Source organism: Protomyctophum bolini (genome assembly GCF_963924005.1).
Source record: "Protomyctophum bolini genome assembly, chromosome: 22".
In the NCBI taxonomy this organism is placed as follows: Eukaryota; Metazoa; Chordata; class Actinopteri; order Myctophiformes; family Myctophidae; genus Protomyctophum; species Protomyctophum bolini.
The window spans coordinates 12263667-12286308 of NC_137883.1; the positions used below are offsets into that span (position 1 = coordinate 12263667).

Genomic DNA, 22642 nt, shown 5'->3' on the forward strand with positions numbered 1-22642 from the left:
TCCATGCACGCTGGATTCTTGCAACAGCGTGGAAAGGAGAATAAATGATGGATTTTAAAGGTTAATGTTGGGATATTGTTACTATTAGAACTTTTTCTACAATCATCTTATCATCTGGATTGCAATTAGGAAACTTCTCAACAAAACTACAAGGTAGGCAACACAAGCACATTCTGTATTTGGGATTTGTTTTGCTGAGACAGTGCTAAGTTGTCAATGCTACATTTATTTACTAGTTTAACTGTAATCAGTCACAGTGATTATTAGTGGGCATTTGCAAATGTTAGCTAATGCTACAGAGACATACTGTAGTAGTAGATATTTGTGACTACTTTTCTGCTTTATTTCAATATTATTATTACTACTAGATGGGGAAGCCACAGAGAAAGCCCCAGAAAAAGCCCCAGAAAAGCAACGCGAGTCTTGCTGACAAGGTTCGTAAGACCAAGACCTCCACTCAGATCAAGAACAACCCGTTCGAGGTGAAAATCAACAGGAAGAAATTTGACATCTTGGGCAGAAAAACAAAGCATGACGTCGGTTTGCCTGGTGTGTCTCGATCCAAAGCCATCAACAAGGTAAGAAAGGGGCTGTTCCCAGTCACTTTAATGGGTGTAGCATTGGATTGATTGATTGATAATTGTATTAATAGTTTGTAGAATGGGTACAGTTCAATGAAAGTACAGGTCAATACAAAATCTGCTAAAAGCATATAACCAGAAGCACAAAAGGGTCTTACATTAAGGGTCATCCATTTTCAATTAATCAGAACAGATGAATGCACTTGAAGTACTATTATACAGAACTTGAGTGGTTGACCAGATTAATTGATTCTGTTGTACTGATGTACTGTAGGTTAATAATTATTCGTGTTGTGCGAAAAATAGCCAATGTACAAGTTCAAAGTGCACTGTGATGTACAGTAGCTATTTTCACTTTTTTCAGTGTTTTTGCTAATAAATTATATTTTATATTTCAATCGCTAATAGGTTGATTAACTGTTAGTTCTTTCTTTGTGAGAGGATGAATGACTGTCCCAATGATTATACCAATCACTACCCATCTGACCCCATTCCATGTGTCTGGGGAAAGATTACAACTTGATCGCAATGAGGGTTCTGTCATTCACTCAAATGTCGTTGCAACAAAGGGGGCTTAAGATTTAAAACGAGTAACATACGTTTTTCCAGCTTTTTTTGGTGAGCGATCACAGAATGTTTGTCATAATCCACAGAGAAAGGAGACGCTTCTGAAAGAATACAAATCCAAGGGCAAGTCCAACAAATTCGTTGACAAAAGGTTTGGGGAGTATGATTCCAAGATGGAACCAGAGGAAAAGATCCTGCAGAGATTTGCCTTGGAGAGACAGGTGAGTCAAATCTACTGATGCTGAATCTGGATACAATATGTGGAATGTGTGCAATGGGCATTGGCCACTACGTTACACATACAGTAGGTAGGGTGTCTGGCTGGCACGGGGAGACATATGCTGCCCACTACCATGAAGACTAGGGGTTCGGGGTGCGAATAAGCGATCCAAAAAATGCTAAATATTTGCCCTGCAAATTAAGTTGCGTCTGTACACATAAATGCGACGCGTATTGTGCGATTATATTCGCCACCCCTCCACTCAATGTCCTCTCCTCCTCCTCCTCCACTCGACGACTATTCTCCTGCGTTATGTCAGAATTGGTATCCTTTCTTTCATACCCTGAAGAGAAGGCACTCAGGTGCCGAAACGTTGGTCTTTAATAGAAGTTTTTTGTATCGTGATTCGTGACTACGAGCTGTGCAACCTCTCCTTCCTTTACAAGTTTGTCTCCCGTCCCGTGGTCAGCACCTCCTCACTATTGGTGTGCAGCGTGCGCTAATACCTCTTTTGTTTGTATTGGTATATCCTACTATCCTTTCCACCACTTCTTGTCTTCTTCACTACCGTGATGTGGAGTCCAGAGTCATTTGGGATCGACGGCCGGTCGGCTGCTCACCCGTGCCGTCGATAAAATTATAAATTATTAAAATTATAAATAGGGTGATGTCAGTCAATTTGGATTTGAATTAAACCCTACATACAGACCAAAGTTTGGCAGGTCCCGTTGCTCGCTGCTGTTAGCACACCCATGTGCCATGTCCACGCACGCACACACACACACACACACACACATCACACATCACACATCACACACATCACACACACACACTCAACAGAGTTGTAGGAGGGGAAGTGTGCAACAGTGTGTGCTGCTGTGCTATCCCGACCTGCTTAGCCGGACCGGCTGCTGCTCTGTTGACAGCTACTGTACGGTACGCTGCTGTTTACACACAGCAACGCAGTTTGGGCTGCATTCTGATTGGTCAGAGGTGTTGCAGTTCGCCTGCGAATGTCTGCAAAATTCGACACCAGAGCGAACAAATAAAGAGCGAAAACTGTCGCATTTTCGCACATTCACCATTGATGTGGAAGCTTGCATTGACTTCAATTGGTTTTTTTTAAAAAGCGAATTATTCGCACAAATAAATCGCGTCGCTAATTCACCAGTGTGTAATGACCTTAAGTCTGGCCCCTCTCAATTGTGGGAGGACTTCATGGCCACAATGGTGACGAGCCAACCAGATTCGTCTGACAACGGGACATTGCAGGGGGAAAAAAACGAATACTGAGTGGGACGAGACTAATAGCCACACAGTGATATTGGTATCGTTACGCGAAGCTAGGTTTGAGTCATCAGTGTAGCCGCCAATGAACACAATTGGCCGTGTCCTTGGTTGAGAAATGGGAAACCCACATTGTTTTCATGTCGTGTATCTTCCATCTTTCCCTGAGATTTTGAGTCTGTTGAATATATTTTAAGCCCTACCTGCCATTAACCATTTTCTATGCTTAATTCATTGTCCAATGACTTTCAGCGCACTCATGAGAAGAAGGACATCTACAACCTGAATGAGGAGGAGGAGCTCACTCACTACGGCCAGTCGTTGGCAGAGATGGAGAAGTTCACTCATCTAGGAGACAGTGACGACGAACCAGAGGAGAGGGGCTCCTTGTCAGGTGAGTGAGATGAGCCTCTAGTCTTTCTGGGGTCCTGAATAAAGTAAATACAGATGTACAACAGACCCGTCTGAAGTGAGTGGTACTGTACAGTACAGTACACGCCCTCCTCCCTGGCCTGTGTGTGTCTGTGTTAGGCTGTGCAACAGTGACACTTGGTGGTGAACAAACGCTATTTTCGTGCTCGGACAGACACAGGGACACGCATAGCTGTCTATAAATAAATTGAACACGTAATGCTTAACTCTTGCGTTCCTGATCTAATTATTGACAGGCAGTTACTATTTTGAGAATACCTTACTTTCATGACTGACTCTGTTTTAATTTTACAGTGACTAACCTGCCTCTTTGTGTCCACTAGCTGAGCTGACTGCGTCCCACTTCGGCGGTGGGGGTGGTCTTCTGAGGAAGAAGACCCCAGGAGAGCAGGAGGGGGGAGGAGGACGAGGAGGAAGTCTGAAGGCCAAATCCAGACAAGAACTAATTGAGGAACTCATCCAGAAGTCTAAACAGGAGAAGGTTAGATGACATGCTCACGTCACCTCACTAATAATGCATAGGGTTGATTAATAATATTACATCATTTACTTTGTCGATTAATATTGTTTCCCCTGCATATAATGTACAAAATCTGATTTTCCGGTAACATTAATCCCTATTTATATTTTGTTGACTAACTGTTGTTCTCGATCTCTCTGCTTTGTGAGAGGATGAATGACTGTCCCAATGATTATACCAATCACTACCCATCTGACCCCATTCCATGTGTCTGGGGAAAGATTACAACATGGATCTCAATGAGGGTTCTGTCAGTCACACTCCAATGTTGCTCAAATGTACCAACATGCACGGGGGTGGGGGATGGAATGAGAAGTTTGAGTTGATATGAACGACGGTGTTAACCGTTCATCGTCTTCCTTCCATCAGCGGGAGCGTCAGGCTCACAAGGAGGAGACTCACGAGCTGACGGAGAAGTTGGACCAGGAGTGGCAGAGCATCCGCTCTCTGTTGACACACAAGAACCCCTGCAGAGGAGGAGGCCCCTCTGACCGGCAGGACGACAAACCCAAGGTACTATGACCAGGTCTAGTTCAGGGTCTGAATACTAGGGCTCCCCCCTGAAAAACCCCTCAGTTGGCCTGAGATTCTTTGATTCAAGCACTTGATTTGTTGTGTTTTTTTTGTCTCTTTATTTTCTTCCCGAGTTAGTTTCATACGACTCTGCTGCACTTGACTATGTAAATGCAAATGTACTTTTGTACAATTTTTTTAATCAGTGATGATGTAAGGTTGACTAACTGTTGCGGATAGGATACAACAGGAAGCACGCACATCTCCATCTATGACTAACTGTTGCATCCTTAGATCTCTGCTTTGTGAGAGGAAGAATGACTGTCCCAATGATTATACCAATCACTACCCATCTGACCCCATTCCATGTGTCTGGGGAAAGATTACAACGTGGATCTCAATGAGGGTTCTGTCATTCACAGTTTCGTTTCATATGACTCTGCTGCACTTTATAATGTAACCTGGTCTATAAGGTCTCCTTCACACCAGAATGTTCTACTGCGATTAAAACTAATCCTACTGCGTATTGTCCGAAACGGCGCGTCGTGTGAAGGCTCATTTTGAATTCTGGTGCGGAAAATCAAGGGACATAAATGGGTCACGGAATGGGTGTTAGGGAACCAGTGGCCTAATGTATATTAAACTCGGGGATGGGTCCTTAAAATATATATTCTTTGAGGATCACTGCTGTACCTACTGTAACCTCTATATAATAATGTATTGTATTGTGTAGCGGCTGGCAGGCTTCACATTGTTGTGGTCTTGTGTTGAGGGCCTGTCACAATTATTGCATAATCGCCTAATTGTAATTATTTGAGATAATTGCAATCACGTTTGCATAATCGTCAATCGTTTCCATGTTGAAAAACGTGCATACATTTTCAAACATTTTTCGAAATTGGCAGAAATAGCAGATCAACTATTTCTTTTTAGTAAATCCTTTGGAAAGTAAGAAATTGCAACAATTTCTTTTTAGAAATGTGTCAGTGATTTCTTTGCACATTTAATGTATTTGTCATATCTGCCTTGTGCAGTCTGTGATTACGAAGCCTAAAAGGCAAGCGGAAATACAAATGTATTGGTAACATTACAATGTTACAACGCAAAATACACAATTCTATGGTGACATGACAGCCCTACTTGTGTCCTCTCCCTGTCCCTCCAGCTGGAGGAGTATGACATGCGGGTGAGGGAGCTGGCCTTTGAGATGAAGGCCCAGCCGTCAGAGAAGCTGAAAACCCCGGAGGAAGTGGCCATGGAGACCAAGGAGAGACTGCAGAGACTCGAGGTCTGTCAACACACAACTGGCACGTTGTCTACTCTATAGAGAGTTACTAATGTTATAAATCAGGTCATAAGAAAGTCTGCATCTGCACCCAGAATCACAGTTACTGTACAACAGGGTTAAGGTATTGTTGTTGCCAACAGTCGATTTGACCATGAAAATAATCTGTAATTGGATATCGGCCAACATTTCAATATTGTGCAACCCATGTACTGTATATTCTGACTGTCCCAATGATTATACCAATCACTACCCATCTGACCCCATTCCGTGGGGAAAGATTATGTCTTGGATCTCAATGAGGGTTCTATTGTCATTCACACTATTTAAGTATGAATAGATTTTTTTGTGTCGCAGCTAAAAGTGTTTGTGTACAAATCGGTTTCTACTTGGTCATTTTGCTTAGGCGGACCGTCAGAGGAGGATGCTGGGAGATGTAGTCCAGGACAGTACGCAGACTCGCACCCACATGTCTGCTGATGACCTCAATGATGGCTTCATCCTGGACAAGGACGACAGGAAGACTCTGGCCTATCAGGTCAGTGTTTTGTTGTTAAAAGCCTTAATACGTAACATTTATGAGCCAGCCCAGGATTTGAGGGTCTAGGGGCTAGGGCACGGGAGATAATATTAAGATAAGATTGGATTAAAATATTTGTAGACTCAGCCTCAGCTCTTAATGGGTTTTAAAATCTGATGAAATGGAAAGGTTGACTAACTGTAGATCTCTCTGCTTTGTGAGAGGATGAATGACTGTCCCAATGATTATACCAATCACTACCCATCTGACCCCATTCCATGTGTCTGGGGAAAGATTACAACGTGGATCTCAATGAGGGTTCTGTCAGTCACACTCAAATGGGGTTGCTCAAATGTATCAACACTAGAATTTCGTGCGCGCTACGCGCGCACTCATCCCAGAGCGACTTTGCCACGCACTATGGGAAGAAATAAATGGCGGGAGTTGACTCCACATGTAGTAACGAATGGGTTATTGGAAATGTACCATTGTTTTGTCCTGAATATTTCCACAGCCTAAGTACTAAAGGATTGTGACTGTGGGACAGACATACAGTCTGACATACAATAGGCTACACGTGTGCACAGTGAATAAACAATGACCTATATGCCCAGAGTTCTTAAATTAACATAGTTGGATTTTAACAGAAAGACAATGCCATAAATCAGTCAAAGTAAGTGACAGACTCAACAGTAGCACACAGCATGCAAGGCAGCGATGCATGCATGCAAACATGTTTGTCCAGCTGAGATTTAGTGTCTCCATCTCTCTGTGGAAGAGGTTGCACATGACCTGTACGGCCACACTGAGGCGCTCCAACACAAACACAGACACAAAACAACACCACGCTGTTTGTCCAGTTGACCCAAATCAACACCAATACCTAGCCTGTTTGTCCAAAACACAGTATCTGCTGGCCACGTGTCTACTTCGCCACAACCTAATGTTAGTAACAAATGTAGGGGAGAGCCGCCAAGGTTGTAACGCTTCACGGTTGTAACATGGACGTTATATCTTGATTGGTCAACGCCACCATGACGCCATCGCGTCAGTATGTGTACAGCAACGTACTCTACGTGGCCAGGAGTTTGAAGTTTGAAGTGTTTACCTTCAAAATGCGTCTAATTTTACACCTGGAGTATATGTGTGGTACAATTTTTGTCTTTGGTGTTGGTGAATAAAAATCCACATGGATGTGTTCATGCTTATGTTCTTCATTAGTTTGCATCGTGTTTAGACGGAATTCACGTTCATTCTGGTCTGTAAGCAACTGCAAAGAAAACTTGCAAAAGCGGGTCATTTGTAACATGTGTTACAAATGGTCCGCTTCCATTCAATGCCATTATATGTAATATTTACATATTTGACATATTGGCCAATATTATATGTTCTGAAATGGTATTGTATCGTGTAGTGTATTCTGAAATTAGTTTAGGGTTGTATAACGTTGTACAACTCAATCAATCAAACGTTTGTTTAATCAATGTATTGCCCCATTGAAAAAAAAGAAATGGCCAAACTGGTACTGGTACACCCGATACTATTTAATATTTCCCTTATGTTTGATACATTTTCTTATCACATCCATGGTATAAAAACAATGCTAAGGAGTTGCTTCAATGAAATGTAATTGCTTTAAGCTGAGAACGATATGTTTAATGGTGTTTTTTAGCGTTGTTACATTTATCATGCATGCCGTTACAATTGATCCGATATGCGCAGCAAATGTAACACTGAAACAGCGTCCACGTTCGGTTGAATAACTCCCGACCTGTTTTATCAAAAAAATAACTTGAAGTGGTTTATGGTAGCTGACATGTGTAGGTCCGTTGCCTGAAAATATTACATGTGTAGCTAAACGGATCTCTGAGTAAAAGAATGAAACGTGCAAAATGTTACATCCTTGGCGGCTCTCCCCTATTAGTTTACTCACAGCACAGCACCGTCACTCCTGTCAGTTATTTCGTCCTAATAACTTGAAGTGGTTTATGGTAGCTGACATGTGTAGGTCCGTTGCCTGGAAATATTACATGTGTAGCTAAAGGGATCTCTGAGTAAAAAAATGGAACGTGCAAAATATGTTCTAAAATTGTATTGTATTGTGTAGTGTATTCTAAAATTAGTTTAGGGTTCTATAACGTTGTACAACTCAATCAATCAAACGTTTGTTTAATCAATGTATTGCCCCATTGAAAAAAAAGAAATGGCCAAACTGGTACACCCGATCCTATTTAATATTTCCCTTATGTTTGATACATTATCTTATCACATCCATGGTATGAAAACAATGCTAAGGAGTTGCTTCAATGAAATGTAATAGCTTTAAGGTGAAAACGATATGTTTAATGGTGTTTTTTAGCGTTGTTACATTTATCATGCATGCCGTTACAATTATTCCGATATGCGCAGCAAATGTAACACTGAAACAGCGTCCACGTTCGGTTTAATAACTCCCGAGCTGTTGTGTGTATTGCGTGGTGAAAAGGCCGTGTGTTTGTGTTGTAAACAACTCATGTTATGTCTGCGCACACTGTATGTTGCTATGGCTGCTGACGTTAGCATGTGTGCTATCAGGCAAAAGCTGAGATAGATATGCAACTACTACTGGGGAAAATGCCATACAAAACACAACACCTAATTTCGGAATGTTATTGTGACCTATTGAGCACAATCAGACCATCATGATTTGCTTGCTGGACCTATAATTAATTTATTAGCATTAAATGTCCACTCGCCCATCCAAAAGAAAAGCAAGATGGCTGCGACAGATTGTGAGCGCGACGGACTACGGAGGCCAGGAGGAGCAGAGCTGGTGACGTAAGAGGCAGGCAGTGTTGCCAGGTTTGCGAATTGTAAGCGAGTTGCAGTGTATGCAAGTAGCGTGGTTAAATTCCTTGTTTCTCGGCGTGTTGTGGCACCCGTTTATCTGCTGGCTCGATCGTGATTTTCATAAAAGTAATATTTGCAGAGTAAATAAGAAACTTGAACGGCTAAAAAATAGGCTATGTCAGTTCGGGGAGGGTGGCGAATTTATTTTGCATATAGAGATGTGTGGTAAAAGTGTGGTTCGGTCGGAGATAGAGCATGAAGAATGAGTATGGGTACACCTTTTCACTTGTATATAAGATGTGGGTCAATGAACTTATGAAAACACATAAGCTAAATGAGCTGCGATGCACGCTTGTAGTTGTAGATCTGCTATTTTTTAACACAAATCTTGAAAGTGTGAGAACTGCGGATTTTCGAAGGCATTTGTAGAATTGGCCTCTGGTCTTAATGGGTTAAAATCAATTTTGCATTGCAGCTTTAACCCATTAATTCCTGGAACGCATCTATAGTGTGTTTAACCACTTTAACCATTATTTTAAACTTCAGCTGTTGAAAAATAGCAGATCTACATACAAGGTTGTTGATCAGCTATTTTCGAAATGTCTTGAAAATGTCTCAAATCTTTGAATATAAATTCTTTCACAGCAAATGTTTTTAACTCGTATATTTGCGTCTGGGGGTCCCTGGAACAACCAGATGGGGGGTCGGCAGCCAATTACATATAATTTTGGGGGTCCTCTGACATAGAAACATCAAGATTTAGAAGACATTTTGTAGGCTCGACCTCTGGTCTCTAAATGGGTTAATGTTAATGGGTTAAAATTAGTTTTGAGTTGCAGCTTAATCTCTTTATTTCCTCACAAGGACGGAAAGTGGAACGTAGAGGAAGAGTCGGGGGACGTGGGAGACGACGAGGAGGAGGAAGAAAATGATGATGGTGAAGACGGAGAATGTGAGGAGGGAGGATCAGAAGAAGAAGATGAAGGAGATGAAGAAGAGGTAGAAGATGAGGAGGAGGAGGAGGAGGAGGAGTTGGAGGAAGACAGTCACTCAGACCTGGACTCGGAGAAGGAGAGTGGAGGAGAAGAGGAGGAGGAGCCACAGAGTGATGTCACAGCCCAGAGGAGTCTGACTGAAGAAGAGAAGAAGAGCCAACAGGAGGCGGCCATGGCAGAACTACCGTACACCTTCACAGGTACATCATGATCAAAACCACCGTACACATTATGACATCATGATCAAACCACCGTACACATTATGACATCATGATCAAACCACCGTACACATTATGACATCATGATCAAACCACCGTACACATTATGACATCATGATCAAACCACCGTACACATTATGACATCATGATCAAACCACCGTACACATTATGACATCATGATCAAACCACCGTACACATTATGACATCATGATCAAACCACCGTACACATTATGACATCATGATCAAACCACCGTACACCTTCACAGGTACATTGCATGTTTACATGTCTTTCAGAATAACGTTAAATCGGCCTTTTGTGTGAAGAAGGGTCAGGTCTTTCTAGGTTCACACATAAGTGCTATCTATTGGTTCCTATAACACATTCAAACCGTCATTACGGAGCCGGGCCAATGGTCCATTTTTGTTGTACTTTTTTTCAGCTTTAATAAAAAATTTTACTGTACAGTACATCATATACATTGTGGGTTTTCAGCAAGCCCACGCAGCTTCTGCAGGAACTGCTTTTCTAGTTATATTTTATACCTTTTTGAAATATTTAACTTACATTTTATAATGGAAGTCAAAGGGCTGAAACCTTACCCACAGTTGGAGTCATAGATGACTGTGTGACGTCACATGAAGTCTGAGATCATCCACCCCATGTGGATACCGAGATGCTTTTTGCAAACATAAATTGCACTTTGCACAAACATAAAATTATGTTTTGTAAAAAAGGATTCTCTCCTTTGTCTTGACGAGAATTATGCTGAACCCTTCTTCCACTCTCGTCGTCCTCTAGCTCCAGAGAAGTTCAGTGAGTTGAAGGCTTTGCTCCATGGACACTCCCCTGACAACCAGGTCATCATACTGGCCAGGACGCAGAAGTGTAACCACCCCAGTCTGGCTGTGGGCAACAAGCTCAAGCTGCAGGTATACGCACAGCGGCGTCACTAGACGTCCGCACACATCCCTCCCCCGCATGCGAGTGCCGTTGAAAACGGAAACAACAGCGGTGGCACAGTCTGTAGTACTGTCGCCTCACAGCTAGAAGGGCCTGGGTTCGATTCCCGCTGTGGGCGTCCTCCGCATCATCGGCACCCATACCCGAGTTGGCGAAAGTGCCGTTCTGTGTGGAGTTTGCATGTTAGGTACCCTCACAAAAACATGCAGTAATCCTGGGCTCTAAACTACCTCCCCCTGGCCAGCCGGGGCGCCTGATGGAGGGGATAGGAACTGGTTGGAATAACGTGTTCCTTCCACGCGCTACGTCCAACTGGGGAATCTCCCCTGTCGGATGAAAAGAAGCTTGGACTCAGTACACTGCCCCCCCCCAGGTTGGCAGAGGAAGTGTCGCGCCCAGGATTACATTAAATAATTGACACTGGGTGAAAAAATGGGTTACAAAACCGTGGGATAAAAAAGAAAATGGCATTTGGCTATTCTTTTAAATACAATTTATTAGGTTCAAGTCACAATACAGCATATATCAGAATCACTCCTGCTCAGACATAACCTCATTTTTGTTACATTTAACAAACAAAACCATACAGAAAAGAAGCACACAAACTAGAACTAAAACTAAAACAAACATCACATCAAAGGTACAGGGCTCAAAACACCTTCACATTGACAACAGAGTATTGGACCTGGAGTGGTTGCCAGACCTTTACAAAGCCTTGGTAATTGTTGTGTATGACATTATGAAAGCTTTTCTAAGGGTTTTGGTTTTATAAACAGCGAGGCACTGTACAGTAGTTGTGAACGTACCTGTCGCAGCTCAGCGCAGTTGGGGGAGCCCACTACACACTCGCCTATTCTGACTACCTCCACGTTATTGGCCTACTCTACACTCACCAGAGCTGTACATAAACTGCATATTCCACAATAACACTACAAATATACAACATCCCTGACACAAAACAAGCAATAGACATTGGGGGATAAGTAAGTAGCCTTGCCGAGCCATGGCAGGATCCTATCTCCTGTATCTGTAGCGTGAGGCAGCTTGATGTACAAGTACACCCCCTGGACATGACGCTAGTATGTCGCAGGGACTTACCCCCAAACCAACCCTTGATGCCGAGTGTCAAGCAGGGAGGCACTGGGTCCCATTTTTACAGTCTTTGGTATGACCCGGCCGGGGATCGAACCCCCGACCTCCCAGTCGCAGGGCGAACACTCTAACCACAAGGCCACTGAGCTGGTTACACATTGGGGGATAGAAAACTGTAAAAGAGGATGATAATGCATTAATCTTTTCGTATTTATTCGTTTTATTGTAATGATGGGTGAAGTGGATGTAAGCAGTCGTTGTGGAAACGACATGCCTGAACGCTGTTGCATGATTTCCATCTGTGTCCCCATCAGAAACTGGTTGGTTTCTTGTTGGAGTATGTGGGAGAGCTGGCCACCAGGAATCCACCCGAGCTCGCCACCATCGACAAGATCATACCGTGAGTTTCTTTCACTTAAGCCGGCCGATGCCAGATTTTCGGGTGCAATCAATTCTAACCAATGTACGCCTGTAGAATCAGCTGTTTTTGAAAAGGCTTCAAAATGTCCAATCATAATGAGTGTTGACGAGCACAAAATATAGGCACACTGGGTTAAAGGTGGTTAAAGATCTTGACATGTTGGGCAGTGTATTTGCCGATGTCAGAAAGAAACTGGAATATTGGGCACAATGTGTGTATATAAAATACTGTATATACTCTCATTCTTTCAACAGTGTTGATGTGTCAGTCTGGCTGGCTCTACTCTCATTCTTTCAGCAGTGTTGATGTGTCAGTCTGGCTGGCTCTACTCTCATTCTTTCAACAGTGTTGATGTGTCAGTCTGGCTGGCTCTACTCTCATTCTTTCAGCAGTGTTGATGTGTCAGTCTGGCTGGCTCTACTCTCATTCTTTCAACAGTGTTGATGTGTCAGTCTGGCTGGCTCTACTCTCATTCTTTCAACAGTGTTGATGTGTCAGTCTGGCTGGCTCTACTCTCATTCTTTCAACAGTGTATTTATCAAAGTGTGACTCGTCTCTCTTTCCATGGCCCGTCACGTTAATCTCTCGCTCCTCCCCTCCTCTCACTCCAGTCAGCTGTATGCTCTGAGCCAGATGTTTCCAGATGCTTCCTGCCAGGTCATGCAGGCCATCCTAGCAGGAGGGGCGCGGACAATGGAGGAGGAGCTGACGGTCAAGGGTCACGCTGCCTTCCCATCCCTAGACATGGTAGGAATTCCTTTTCGTGCACTTTGATGAAGTTAATCACACCATTTGTGTTGTTTTTATCGTTGTTGGCTGTGTGAAGTGCTTTTGTCGATCCATTTCTTTAAAAGTGCTATACAAATGAGGTTCATTATTATGAATCCAGAGACTCGTATTGAATGACACTAACTCTTTTATAGATCTGTTTGCTAATATTAATTACACACAGCCTAATTATATCCGTTTGTGAGAATGCATTGGTTAATGTGAGAAGCATTGGTTTGGTTAATTATGTGGGTTTCACCGGCCAGGATGTAAGCTATTAAAAAAATTAAATGCTCTTCAGTAGGGCTGTCACGATTCCACATTTTAAGTTGACGATTTATTGCCACACAAATAATTGCGATGAATGATTTAATTGTGTTATTGGCTGATCTACACGCTTGTAGATCAGCTATTGAAGTTGCTTTGTTTTTAATGTATGAAAATGTTTCAACAACAATTATGACAAAACAATTGCGATTATCTCGAATAATTGTGATTAGACGATTACGTGATTATTGTGACAGGCCTACACTTTAGTTTAAAATCTCGCTATAGTGTCCCACAGTTTTCCCACAAATTGTGTGTGTGTGTGTGTGTGTGTGTGTGTGTCTGCCATGTGTAATTATTAGGTGATCTACGTGAAGGTGACGGCCCTGTTGTTCCCCACCTCAGACTTCAGACACCCGGCCACCACTCCTGCACTTCTGTACACCACTCAGGCTCTCAACAAGGTACGGACGGACAATTTTGAGCTATTTGTAGTACTTTACTTGTGTATTTCCGACTTCCAGTACTTTCATTTCTACATCACTACACCTCAGAGGCAAATATTGTACTTTTGCTCCACTACATTTATTAGAAAAATGTAGTTACTAGTTACAATGCGCCGCAATGCGACACATTGTGAGCATGTAGATCTGCTATTTTCAAAATATTTCTGCCTAATGAGTACTTTTGCTTTTGGTACTTTAAGTACATTTTGGCACTACGTTTGTACTTTTGCTCAAGTACATTTTGAATTCCGGACCTTTACTTGTAACGGAGTGTTTCTATTTTGCAGTATTGATGCTTTTACTTAAATAAAACATTTGAGTTATTTTTCCACCACTGGTCATGACCGTGACATTTCACTTGACTTAATTGTCACACAAATAATTGGATGGTGTGGGAGTCTGCAGTCTCCCTGAGATAACCTTCTCGCGGTCAACGTGCCGTGTTTGTCTCTTTATCTTGAATGAATTAGCGTTTTGTTTTCTAGAACCAATTTAGCCGTAATCATTCAGTACGTATTAATACAGAGACAATCCATCAGATTTGAGTTTACCCAGTTTTTTTTATTTTTATTGTGAGGAATGAACATTTATCTTTTTTTCCAAAATGCCCTTTTAATCTGTGTTCATGGTGCCCCTAGTGTCCAGTAAGGTCACTGCAGGATGTGACTTCAGGCCTGGCGCTGTGCTGTTTGGCGGTGGAATACGTGTCCCTCTCCAAGCGCTTCCTGCCCGAGCTCATCAACTTCCTGTGTGGAACGCTGGACCTGGCAGTGCCGGACAGGACCTCTATAGGTAGCTTACACACTAGAGATGAACTCTATAGGTAGCTTACACACTAGAGATGACCTCTATATGTAGTTTACACACTAGAGATGACCTCTATAGGTAGCTTACACACTAGAGATGAACTCTATAGGTAGTTTACACACTAGAGATGACCTCTATAGGTAGTTTACACACTAGAGATGACCTCTATAGGTAGCTTACACACTAGAGATGACCTCTATAGGTAGCTTACACACTAGAGATGACCTCTATAGGTAGCTTACACACTAGAGAAGACCTCTATAGGTAGCTTACACACTAGAGATGAACTCTATAGGTAGCTTACACACTAGAGATGAACTCTATAGGTAGTTTACACACTAGAGATGAACTCTATAGGTAGCTTACACACTAGAGATGACAGGACCTCTAAAGGTAGCTTACACACTAGAGATGACCGGCTGAAATGCAAGGTATTGGTGGTGTTACCTACTGTTCAGGCTGAAATGCAAGGTGTTGGTGGTGTTACCTACTGTTCAGGCTGAAATGCAAGGTGTTGGTGGTGTTACCTACTGTTCAGGCTGAAATGCAAGGTGTTGGTGGTGTTACCTACTGTTCAGGCTGAAATGCAAGGTGTTGGTGGTGTTACCTACTGTTCAGGCTGAAATGCAAGGTGTTGGTGGTGTTACCTACTGTTCAGGCTGAAATGCAAGGTGTTGGTGGTGTTACCTACTGTGCAGGCTGAAATGCAAGGTGTTGGTGGTGTTTCAGGTTCTTCGGTGGTGCCACCGTTCAGGCCGTCTCGCTCAGGGAGGTCCAGTGAGCTGCTGGTGTTGTCAGACCCGCTGTCCTGTCACAGCTGGACCAAGAGCCCGATGTCGCTGTCGGCTGTGCAACATCTGGACTTCCAGAACGACACACACAGAGACCATCACAGGTAACGTTGTTGTTGTAGGTGCTGAGGGCGTGTTCTCTTCTCCGGGGCATCGGTGCCTATACCCTGGGTGGGGTTGGCGAAAGGGCCTTTCTGCGTGGAGTAAATTTTGTGTGTAATCTCCGTGTTCCCCAGGGTAGACCCTCACAAAAAAACATGCAGTAATCCTGGTCTCTAAACTGCCTCCCCCTGGCCAGCCGGGGCGCCTGATGGAGGGAAAAGGAACTGGTTGAAATAACGTGTTCCTTCCATGTGCTACGTCCAACTGGGGAAACTCCCCCTGTCATGCATTGAAGGAAGCATGAGGGTCAGTCTGTTGCTCTCCCCAGGTTGACAGAGGGAGTGTAGTGCCCAGGATTACATAGACAATTGACACTCTGTGAAAAAAAATGGGTTGCAAAAATTGCGGGATACATTTTTTAATTAAAAATCTAATATCACCAATACATTCATTAAAGTGGGCGGGGAAAGGACAGGGTGCAGTGTGCTACTTCAATGCTTGCCACTTCTGTAAATTGATTGAAGACATACTGTAGCTATGCCTTTACTACTGTAAATGGATTGAAGACATACTGTAGCTATGCCTTTACTGTCATTCCTTGTACAAGCCAAGTACATTATGTACAAACTAAATGTGTGTGCTGTTGTGACGGAGCAGCCAGCATGCTTTCACACGACAGCTGGCGTGTGGGCACGGTTCTAGCATCACATACACACATGACACAACTCGGGTTATGAACAGGCCTCAGCCCAAATATCACAAAACAAGTCGACTGTGAAGCTGCTGGAAAAGTTTACAGACAGTCAAAACTCTCTATGAATATGAATTGAAAGTAAGGCAAAGGTATAATAGATGTGTAAATCGTTGGGTTGTATACAGATTCAACTTTATTGTCACATTACAAGTTTACTCATGTAAAAAGCAAAAGAGGGTGAAATTCTTTGTTGTACAAGCTCCCACAATTTGCCTTGTCTCCCTTTCCTGAAATTGCAAACACGTCAAACGTCAGATACCGGTATCTTAATATGAGCAATGTAAACGTAAGGTAACGTACATGGTTAAAAATCAGTCGCTTGTGCATATAGTCTCCTGTGCATTGTGTGTATACAGTACACAAACATGTTTGTATACTGTATATCGTCTGTCGGGTGGAAACCTCATAATGTCCAAAACTATTGCTTTTCAGGATTCACATTCAAAAGTAGCAGATCTAGTAGTGTTTTGAGCTTGTGAATCTGTTACTTTTGATAGATTTGTGTGACGCTGTAGTTTGATTAAGTAGGCAGTATGGCAAGAATAATTTACAAAAATAGTAAATAATATGGAATTGAGAGGTTTCTGTCGACGATATACACAAAAGAAAAGATCAATTCCAAGGACGCAACAAATCCTTCCTTTGCGCTCTTGGTATTGAGAAACTGCCACAGTCTGTTTATCTATTCAAGGAAGGGACTTTATTCACCAACTTGCAACAGTGAGTGTTATTACTTGCTCTAGTACTGTGGTCGGCTGAGTATGTATGGTATGCCGTATGTAGGCCTGTCCTCGGTGGTCCCGAATTGACTGTTGATGGTGACCAATTATTGGTTGTTGATCGTGACGTAGCTAGGGTACGTTTCGTCTTTACTTTTTATATTTTGTATCCTGTGCGTAGGCCATTTACGGCCTACATGTGTGCATGGCGCAAGTTGGCAGCTCGATAGTGCATTTCTAGTTAACTCTGTTGTTAATGTTCATGTTCAATAGTGCCCACAGGCGCTCCCATCGTTGCCATGGCTACCAACTACATCCTGTCTTAACTAGTTGGATGTTTTCTGTCGCCGTACCGACAGAATCATTCTGTCTTCTATGATTAGTCACAACTCAAATTGCACAGCTGTCCTAACTGAAATGACATCATGCTCAACGCACAGGATACAAACATGCTTTTTTTTTGTCTCAACATTTCAGAATCCCCAAGAGTAACATTGTTGTTTTTTTAATTTAATTTGGAAAATGTCCGATGCTTGAGACGGTAATTAAACCTAAAACGTTGTTATTGCCTCTCTGCAGATTGACTTGTCTCTCCACCTGCCTGGACCTAGTGAAGCGCTCCTGCCTGCTCTACAAAGACCTGCTTTCATTTACACACATCTTCCAGACCATCGGAACTCTACTTTCAAAACATCTTCCTGTCAAAACATACCCGACAGTTTTACAGGTCGGTGCAATAGTCTCTACTCGTTCTGTGTCTCAGAGGAGGGCTGTGTACAGGGGGTTATCAATGTGTCCGTACACGGACAAATATGTCCGTGGCAAGACTTGTCCTTGTCTGTGGAAATTATTTATGTTCTTATTTTGATCATGAGACCCAATTACTAAATGTCAGTCTCCAGGTTTTCTTCAGAATATGTATGATAGTGATTTATGACACTAAGGGCTTGTTTCATGCATGCACACTGCCGTTCACTTCCTTGTTTACGGCTCCAAAAGAATGGCTCTTAACTCCTAATCTAGGGAACTCTCCATGGTTTTGACCAAAAGGACAATGTTCTGTCTTCATTTCTGACTTCAGCATGCATCTCGTTTGGAATATTAACGCTTCTAGAGAGACTTTAGCGTGACCAGCGTGAGGTAAGAACAGAAGATTATGCCATTCAGAGTAAAATTTGCCGTATCTGCTGGCACTTGTCTCTAGCGCCTTCATTTTGAAGAATTCCCCAGCTAAAATAGTGTTCGAGGTGCGCTTTCTCTGGTTGCTGCCCTTGGTTAAGGCAGCGGGTGCCCGGCTATAAAATCAACTTAACTCATAAACCACAAAAGCATACTGAAAAGCATAAATGATGCCATACTGGCCCAGATGTAAATTCTCTTTTTTCTTTTCCCAAAGAAAAAAAAAAAATCTGCTCTGAGGACTGCTGCTGCCGAAGTGCGTTTAAAGCGTTCTCAATCAAAATTATAATGGCATTTGCATCTGAGCCAGTCTTGCATCTTTTATAGTAGCCATTGTTATTTGTAAATACAATAATAAACATCTGAACTGAACTGAACTGTCCAGTCCTCTGAGACCGAGTAGACAGAAATGGTACCATCTTGTCATGAGCAGCATTATTAGTGAGGACAAATTCTATGAAGATATGGTTGATATTGGGCGATGTGGTCCTTATGCCTAACTGCAACCACTGTGTGTGAGTGTGCGTTGTTGCGTTGTGTGAGCTTGTAGATCGGTTACTCTTGTTGACGATGCTGTTCTTGTGTCCCAGGAGCTTACCCAGGAGATCTTAGAAAGCATCAGTGGAGCTCCCAGCATTCTCAGACCTCTGGTGTTTGAGAAGAAGAAACCCATTCCACTGAAGATGTTCACGCCAAAGCTCGTGGAAATGTAAGCTGACCAGAGTCCTACTTCTGAAGCTCATTGAACTGAACTAGGCCTGTGGTTTCCATCCTTTTCCTGGATCAGGGCCCACTTGAATATCTCCCTAAGGGTTCCACGTTAGCCTGGAAACCAGTGATACTCTGGCCATGCCATGCTAGGCTAGGGCTGCGTGCATTTTCAGAGTTTATTTTAATCCAGGGGTGGCCATTTTAAAACTCTTCTGCTTGTTTTCATCAACAGTTTGGATTACGGGAGGAAGAAAGGCAGCAACCGAGAGGAGAGGGAGCGAGAACGGCTGAAGCACAAGTACAAGAAAGAGTTCAAGGGAGCTCTGAGAGAGGTCCGGAAGGACTCGCGCTTCCTCGCCCGAGAGAAACTCAGCGAGATCATGAGCAGGTGTGAATTAAATTCAATGACGCAATCTGGAAGGAGAGACAAAGATCACCACTTTCAGCCTGGCGTCCCTATTTTGGTCATGTCATTATTAGTGAAAGCTTTTTTTAAAAAAATCAAAAATGGTGACAAGCTCACAACATGGCGTGAAGTGTGTAGATTATTTTCTTTGTTTCTGCCCACAAAGCAAAGCGTTTGGTTCTTTGTACAATGTATAAACCATTTCTACACAAACGCGCCTGTGTCGCAAGATGTTTTTTTTTTTTTACCTATTTCAAATCTTTTTGTTTGGTTTTGTGTCTCAGGGATGCGGAGAGGAAGAGGAAGGTGAAGGAGCTGTTTGGCAGTCTGGCCACTCAGGAGGGAGAGTGGAAAGCTCTGAAGAGGAGGAAGAGAAACGGTCCGTAAAGCTGCTTTACGGACCGTCAGGTTGACGTCCATCAGACTGTGCAGACGTTTTGTTTGCAGATGCAACCGGAGCTGTTGGGACCTGTTAACCTTTTGTATAGACAGAAGACAAAATACAACTTTCCTGCTTATAACATTTAACGTATCTATGCAGGATTTGTTTTTGTTTTTCTTCTTCCAGTGTGGACATGTTTTTGTGTCTGCAAATAGGAACATGTTAAATCAAATGATATTCAACCTGCTTTCAATCGGATGCTTTCTGTCGGCGTTTTGCTTACATGAAAGCCCTTTGCTTACACAGCCGACCAATCTACAAAATGGGGATTAGAGAACAAAAAGTGTTCAACTATAGATAGGTAGAGGAGACAAACATTGTATAGCCTAGGTTTGAATTACATTGAAGTACACAAGTTATAGAATTATTTCTGTGAAGAAATATAAATTGTATTAACCAAACAATATCAACACCCAAAATCCAAATGTAATACTCTCGGATGGGGATGAAAACTTTTAAACTGTTGGGCCCTACCTAGGTGATTAATTGCCTGTCACGGGTTGGATTTCCGATGCCAATTTATACAGTACATGCAACTTGACATTGTTTTTTTTTTTCTTGTCTATATTTTATTCAACATTTAACAATTCAAAGTAAACTCATGTCACAGCAGTTCTGCATTTCATTTGAATGGTTTGGTTACATCTTCTCTTTTTAAAATTCCATTACATCATCTGTTCTCTCAGCAAACTGATAACATACAAAAAACAAACATGAATACACTAACTTCCAGTATATTCAACCTCAAAAACGGACAGTATCCACACAAAAATAGAGTATGTAATTATTTCAATTTCAAGAGATTAGTTTACGCTGTTTATATAGACACTTAGGTGCTGTTTAGAGGGAATATTGTGGTATACAGTATTTATATATTAATATTTACGTCAAAGCCACAGGGTTGACAGAACACTCATATGCACACTCACATGCTCACAAATGGAGCGCACGCACACACCTGCCTCTCTCCAGGGGTCAATTGGAGGCAGTTGGCGTCAAAGGAGTCTGAAACCTAAAGCTGATTGTAGTTGTCCATTTCAGGTTAAAACATGTCTGACTGCGTAAGGCTGACCTAGTGACTTTATAGTACACCATAATGCAAAAGCAACACAGCTGCTTGTCAGCCTGCCATGTTTTAACCCTTCTGTAGCTTTTAACCACTTAAACCCTGTTTTATACTAGTGTACAGTATGTAATGTATGCATTACAGTGTTGCGCAAACAAAGTACAAGCTGACAACACATTGCTATGCAATCTGAGCTTGTAGATTGTCTCTTTGCTATTTTCTAACATTGTGCATGTACATGTTGATTTTTTTTGTTGAAATTGTTAAACAATAATGATGTGCCCAAAATAGGGATGCCAGGTTGCAAGTGGTTAAACTAGTACGGGATAAACAGTTGTCCCAGATTTGCATGCACAATGATGACACTTTGGTAGACATTTGTGTTGTCTAGTTACCTTGCCATGATGGAAGACCAAATATTGGCCTTGCATCATGATATTTTGCTCTGTTGCGCTGTTAATATTCACAAAAGGAATTGTCTCCTCATTGATTTGCGTTGCACTATGAAACTGCTCTCAATGTCACTTCATTGTAACTCACGAAGCAGACTTTTTTCCATATTTTGTGGCGTTGTATTGTCAGGAATCTGCTTTGTTTATGTGCTAAGAGAGTGGCTTTGAGACCTGTGTCACTGCAATTTAACTCGATAAGTAGTAGCATATTTAGTCGTTTTTAATTTAAACAGTAAGATAATGATGCCAGTCACATCATGGCAAGGTACGTAACTGTGCTTTAACTGAGGCAAATTACTTCCATCCCATCTCACAGGTGACGACTTGCAGCTGCACTCGCACACATGAACACACACTCGTACGTACGTACATACATACATACATGGGTCTACATCATACATAGGAAAACATACAATAAATGTCCCCACACGTAATGCGTGCACTCATGCACACACACACAGTAAACATTCTCGGACAGAGCAGAGAATCCGTACAGGACCATAACGAGGCACAACAGGACTTGGCAGAGTGACATGGAATGTTCGGATCGTTGATTTGTGATGGTGAGTGATGTTCACCATCATTAGTCCTCAGACTCCTGGTGGTGGGGCGGGGAGATGGAGGGAGGGAGGGGGGAAAGGAATTATTCCATTATAAAACATTGTGGGTAGTCAATCATTTAAATACATAGATTTGCATGCACAATAATGACACTTTGGTAGACATTATTTTGTCTAGTTACCTTGCCATGATGCAAGACCAAATATTGGCCTTGCATCATGATATTTTGCTCTCTTGCGCTGTTAATATTCACAAAAGGAATTGTCTCCTCATTGATTTGCGTTGCACTATGAAATTGCTCTCAATGTCACTTGTAAGTCATGAAGCAGACTTTTTCCATACTGGATTTTACCGCGTTATATTGTCAGGAATCTGCTTTGTTTGCGTTTATGTGCTAAAAGAGTGGCTTTGAGACCCGTGTCACTGCAATTTTACTTAATAAGTAGTAGCCTATTTAGTCGTTTTAATCGGCGGAACAACGGAGTAAGATGTGTGTGCAAGTAATCGACAGGATAATCGCTAAGAAAATAATCAATAGTTGTGGCCCTAATTAGCACTGCAGTTGGTGACCCTTAGTCCTGATTCCCAGTAGCTGCAAGGAACTCTTAGATTTTATTTTTAATATCTGGAATCTAGAGTTGCAATACCAACCCTTGACACGGTATTTATT

The 22642-nt window shown here is 42.3% G+C and overlaps 2 protein-coding genes across 2 annotated transcripts in view; one reads left to right on the forward strand and one right to left on the reverse strand.

The window, feature by feature from the left end:
• nop14 (NOP14 nucleolar protein homolog (yeast)) lies at window positions 1-20505 on the forward strand. The gene is made up of 19 exons (XM_080756220.1): window positions 1-153; window positions 369-578; window positions 1235-1369; window positions 2908-3049; window positions 3411-3568; window positions 3977-4120; window positions 5286-5408; window positions 5812-5943; window positions 9619-9949; window positions 10767-10897; window positions 12335-12420; window positions 13053-13188; window positions 13839-13940; window positions 14621-14774; window positions 15519-15684; window positions 17735-17882; window positions 18925-19043; window positions 19278-19433; window positions 19736-20505. Exons 2-19 carry the CDS (start codon window positions 369-371, stop codon window positions 19836-19838), a joined length of 2676 nt encoding a protein of 891 aa, XP_080612346.1. The 5' UTR covers window positions 1-153; the 3' UTR covers window positions 19839-20505.
• LOC308310118 (uncharacterized protein) overlaps window positions 20498-22642 on the reverse strand; it is an 11563-nt gene continuing 9418 nt past the window's right edge. Inside the window, exon 5 of the mRNA XM_080756236.1 lies at window positions 20498-22009. Coding sequence (XP_080612362.1) covers window positions 21995-22009 — 15 coding nt within the window. The 3' untranslated portion in view covers window positions 20498-21994. The remainder of the gene's footprint in view (window positions 22010-22642) is intronic.

Bases quoted from the DNA above. Each gene is read 5' to 3' on its own strand.
- nop14 (XM_080756220.1), top strand. From the start codon at position 369: ATGGGGAAGCCACAGAGAAAGCCCCAGAAAAAGCCCCAGAAAAGCAAC. The intron at 1,370-2,907 runs GTGAGTCAAATC...AATGACTTTCAG, and splicing joins GATTTGCCTTGGAGAGACAG to CGCACTCATGAGAAGAAGGA. The intron at 13,941-14,620 runs GTACGGACGGAC...TGGTGCCCCTAG, and splicing joins CCACTCAGGCTCTCAACAAG to TGTCCAGTAAGGTCACTGCA.